Here is a 5,000-nt window from a genome sequence, read left to right as displayed (position 1 = left end):
TCCAGTTTGTACGCAGTACGTTCTCCAGTTTGTACGCAGTACGTTCTCCAGTTTGTACGCAGTACATTCTCCAGTTTGTACACAGTACATTCTCCAGTTTGTACGCAGTACATTCTCCAGTTTGTACGCCGTACATTCTCCAGTTTGTACACAGTACATTCTCCAGTTTGTACGCAGTACATTCTCCAGTTTGTACGCAGTACATTCTCCAGTTTGTACACAGTACATTCTCCAGTTTGTACGCAGTACATTCTCCAGTTTGTACGCAGTACATCCTCCAGTTTGTACGCAGTACATCCTCCAGTTTGTACGCCGTACGTTCTCCAGTTTGTACGCCGTACGTTCTCCAGTTTGTACGCAGTACGTTCTCCAGTTTGTACGCAGTACATTCTCCAGTTTGTACGCAGTACGTTCTCCAGTTTGTACGCAGTACGTTCTCCAGTTTGTACGCAGTACATTCTCCAGTTTGTACACAGTACATTCTCCAGTTTGTACGCAGTACATTCTCCAGTTTGTACGCAGTACATTCTCCAGTTTGTACGCAGTACATTCTCCAGTTTGTACGCCGTACATTCTCTCCGTGTGTGAACGATATTTTGTAGGGATGGGGCCGATCCGATCCAATAACGGTATCGGGTGCCGATATTGGCACTAATTCACGGATCGGATCGGAATTTTTGCAATTCCAGCGCGGGCGGCACAGGGGGCGCTGGCCGTAACTTGCCCATGTATAATAGTATCCTTCTTTGCCTTGTATATTTTCTTAATTTTGTCTGCTTTTTGCAGGGTATATTTTAAAAAAAAATCTTTAATTGGCCAAATATTTGCCTATACTGTATATTCAAGAAAAATATTGGTATCGGCATAATATCGGTATGGGCCGATATCCAAATTCAGGTATCGGAATCGGAATCGGAAGTGAAAAAATGTGGATGGGTGCATCCCTAATATTTTGGTCCATTCTGCGCGCGTGTGAATGATATTTTGGTAGCGTTGAGTAATGATTACGGGGGGAAACAAAGACACCTCCAGGGAACAAACACACAGTTCAGCGAGCCTCATTCATCATGCCGAGGAGAGAATGGCCGTGTTTGCTGAGTTAATACAATGGAGCTAATTGCCCTCCAAGCAGCTCAAACACACGGCCTCAGCTCAAATTATTCCCCCCCCACTCCCCCCTCCATCATGTCCCTCTCTCTCTCTCTCTCTCTCTCACACACACACACACACACACACACACACACACACACACACACACACACACACACACACACACACACACACACACACACACACACACACACACACACACACACACACATCCTCTCTCTTACCTTGCACCCTCTCTCTATTCACTGCAGTGTGTGGATATTATTGCTCTATTGATTCAGCATTCTTTTCTCTCAGCTGCTTCTCAGTGGCTGGAGAGGAAAAGGCCAGCGCAGCAGCAGCAGTCACACCTCACCGCTTCCCTCCTCGGCTCCGTCCTGCCCTGCCCTGCCTGCCTGCCTGCCTGCCTGCCTGCCTGCCTGCCTGCGAGCCTAGTTAAAGCGCTGAACACTACTACTTCACATCTGGCTTCAAAGTGATTTCCAGCCAAAGATACACTGCGTTTGTAGTTTGTAAAAACGGGAAAAGAATCGGACTTTAAATGTGGCGTGAGCTCGCCGCCTCCAGAGGTACAAGAACAAGAATCAAAAGGGGAATTTCTGACTTGTGCAATAAAATGATATGGTGGGCAGAGCCATGTTTGCAGCCAGGTGTTAAAGAGCCATATTCATTACTAGTGTAAATAAGGCCGGAGCCTCGTCTGAACTCCAGTGAGCTGCAGCTCCTTCACACACCACCGTGTTTCCAGGAAGCGAGGAGCTGCAGCTCCTTCACACACCGCCGTGTTTCCAGGCAGCGTGGAAGAACTCCGCATGCATGCTCAAACACTAAAAGCACATCGTGAGGCACAATGTCAAGCTGTCTCCTATAAGACACTGTGCAATACAATGTCAACCTGTCTCCTATCCACCTTATTTTTACGTTATAAAAGTTATAAATATAGTCACGTTATAAACAACTAACCAACGCTGGGGGTCCGTATGGAAACAGTGTTACTCGAAATGGTTAAAAGTTAAATCAATTTGGTCATTCAGTGGCGTTTTACTGCCATGTAACATAGCTAGCTAGCCGCTAACATTAGCCACAGTGGCCGACTACCCACAATGCATTACGTTATCCCAGCACCCGAACGACACGGCTGTAGAGCAGAATGGCTCTGCTGTAAAAGGGTAAAATCCTCATAGACGTTTTTTTTGTCAAGTTAAAACCATAGGCTGTAAAACAGTCTATTACACCGGAAGCGGAAGAAGCACCCATCAGGCATCATGGCAGCTAGAAATAAGGTGGATAAGACACTGTGCAATACATTCTCACTCACATACTTTCACTGATTTCACGGCAAAGAGATACATGCAGAAGCAAGCAAACACTGCTCCGACTGTCTGCGGCTGCAATTTTGCTTACAGCATGCAATCTCATATGGTATTGTATTGTATTGTATTGTATCATATTGTATTGTTCTCGTACTGACAGGTGAGTGTGTGTCTGAGCTGTGCTGATGCATGCACACACAGCAGCCTGAGGGCTCTGGAGAGGGGCGGCGGCCTGGAGGAACCACCTGCTTTATGAGCCTCTGGTTATCTCTTGCTAGGGAAGATCGTATTTGTCATTTGCTTAACCTTGGAAGAGTGTTTGTGTGTGTGTGTGTGTGTGCGTGTGTGTGTGTGTGTGTGTGTGTGTGTGAGAGTGCGTGTGCGTGTGTGTGTGTGTGTGTGTGTGTGTGTGTGTGTGTGTGTGTGTGTGTGAGAGAGTGCGTGCGTGCCTATATGCACGTGTCCCTGCATAATTCCTCCTCAGCTCCCTCAGGATCATATCCATATGCTTGCTTTGGTTTAGTAATTCCATCTGAGTGATTATAATGCGCAGGTTCAAAATGCTGCAGTGTCTGACTGACTGATTACATGAATACATTAAGAAGGCATTTTCTGAACATTCTGTCTTGGAGCTCTGTGTGTGTGTGTGTGTGTGTGTGTGTGTGTGTGTGTGTGTGTGTGTGTGTGTGTGTGTGTGTGTGTGTGTGTGTGTGTGTGTGTGTGTGTGTGTGTGTGTGTGTGTGTGTGTGTGTGTGTGTGTGTGTGTGTGTGTGTGTGTGCATTGCAATGGACACAGATGGAAAAATTCTAGTCCCTGTGTGTGTGTGCGCGTATGTATATATATCCCATGTAGGGCACTTAATAATTCAAAACTTTGCTATGGGCGGACTATTAACCCTTTACGCATTTCTAATTGGTTCCACTGTGCCAGACAAGACTAATCAATTAATCCTGGAAAAATAACTTGAATCCCCTTTGATCGCTCTTGAATTGATTGAGCTCTGTTTAGAATGCATTTCATAACACAATTAGAACTGCACAGTACCATAACAATGACTTCAGCACTTCACTTAGCCTAGCTCAGTGGTCCCCAAACTGGGGTACGCGTACCAGTAGGGGGCAGTGTTTGGGGTAGCGTAATACAAAGTAACACACATTACTGTAATCACATTACATTTGTCTGTAACGAGTAGTGTAAGGCATTAGTAATCACATTACAGTTACTAAATCAAACACTATGTCATTACTTGCGTTACAGGATCAGGATTGTATCTGCTGGATTATGAAAAAAACACATCAAACATGCGCTGCTTTTTCCTGCACAATAGCGTGACACAAAAACAGCTGACTGTTAAAAGCCAAATGCTATAATGGATGGGCTGGAGGGACAGCGAGGAGTGACGATTGGTTGGTTCAGGCCAATCAGAGGCAGCTGTCCCTCCAACCGATCTATTGTAGCACCAACTTTCATAGGACTCCACAACTGGAGATACTGTATGCACATTACTTCACATCTCAGGCGGAGTAACGCAAAAATGATGTAACAACTAGTAGTTACTTTCTCCAGGGAGTAATTAAGTAAAGTAAGGCATTAGTTTGTTTAAAGTGTGTAATGTGTAATATATTACTTTTTTGAGTAACGACCCCCAACACTGCCTAGGGATACGTGGAGGTACTACAGTGGGCACTTGAGAGAAAGGGGAAAATGTAAAAATGTAAGAGTAAATCATGAAAATAAATGAAACATGCAAATAAATCTGCTCGGGAGGCACTAACTGCAACTCTTTCACTCCATGTCTTATTTTGTAAAGTGATATTCTTCAAAAGGTGGGTTATCATTCATTCATGGCATCATATGCTGTATCTAGTTTTCTCTTGCAGTTTTCTAAGCAAAATGTTGTAGTGGGGTAAAGGGGGTACATGGATTCAGAAATCAGGAAAAGGGGGTACTGAAGCCAAAACAGTTTGAGACCCACTGCCCGAGGGAAATCCCAATGTTGCAAGCAAGTGACTATTCCTCATGGATGTGTAAACGCATTGACTTGCTCTGTATCAGATGTGTCTCAATGCAGGTCTTGCTTATGAATAAAGCATTGTGAAAGCATATTTCATGCAGCTGTAGGGAGGCTTCTTCACTGTGTGTGTGTGTGTGTGTGTGTGTGTGTGTGTGTGTGTGTGTGTGTGTGTGTGTGTGTGAACTGTGTCATGTGTTGCGTCATATTATAGACCCGCCGGCATGTTAACTCACCTCTCGTAGTGTCTGCGCGTGCATGTGGCCGCACTGGTGCTGCTGGGGTTCCCGCCTAACTCGTCATATACGTGCTTCCACTGCCTGCGCACTGTGATCTGCAGGGGAGGGGGGGGGGATAAGGGGGGAAATATGACTGGGTGGGACGGAGCTGTGTGTTTGTGTGTTTATGTGTTTGTGTGTTTATGTGTGTGTGTGTTTGTGTGTTTATGTGTGTGTTAGCATGACATTATAGCATGTGGCTAATGAAGGAACAGGCCTGAACAACACGTTTGACAAATAGCAGGTACAGTAGGCAGCTAAGTTCAATGTCTCTCTCTCTCTCTCTT

General features: G+C 45.3%; 1 protein-coding gene across 1 annotated transcript in view; it reads right to left on the bottom strand.

The window, feature by feature from the left end:
- Window positions 1–5,000, bottom strand: part of LOC310796369 (AT-rich interactive domain-containing protein 5B-like) — a gene marked incomplete at its 5' end in the record, with an annotated part of 92,610 nt that overhangs the window by 15,234 nt on the left and 72,376 nt on the right. Inside the window, 1 exon segment of the mRNA XM_083658559.1 lies at window positions 4,672–4,769. Coding sequence (XP_083514685.1) covers window positions 4,672–4,769 — 98 coding nt within the window.

Source organism: Poromitra crassiceps (assembly GCF_964638095.1).
Source record: "Poromitra crassiceps genome assembly, chromosome: 22".
Lineage (NCBI taxonomy): Eukaryota > Metazoa > Chordata > Actinopteri > Beryciformes > Melamphaidae > Poromitra > Poromitra crassiceps.
The sequence above is the reverse complement of the archived record's forward strand: the minus strand, read 5'-3'. Positions and strand labels throughout refer to the sequence as shown.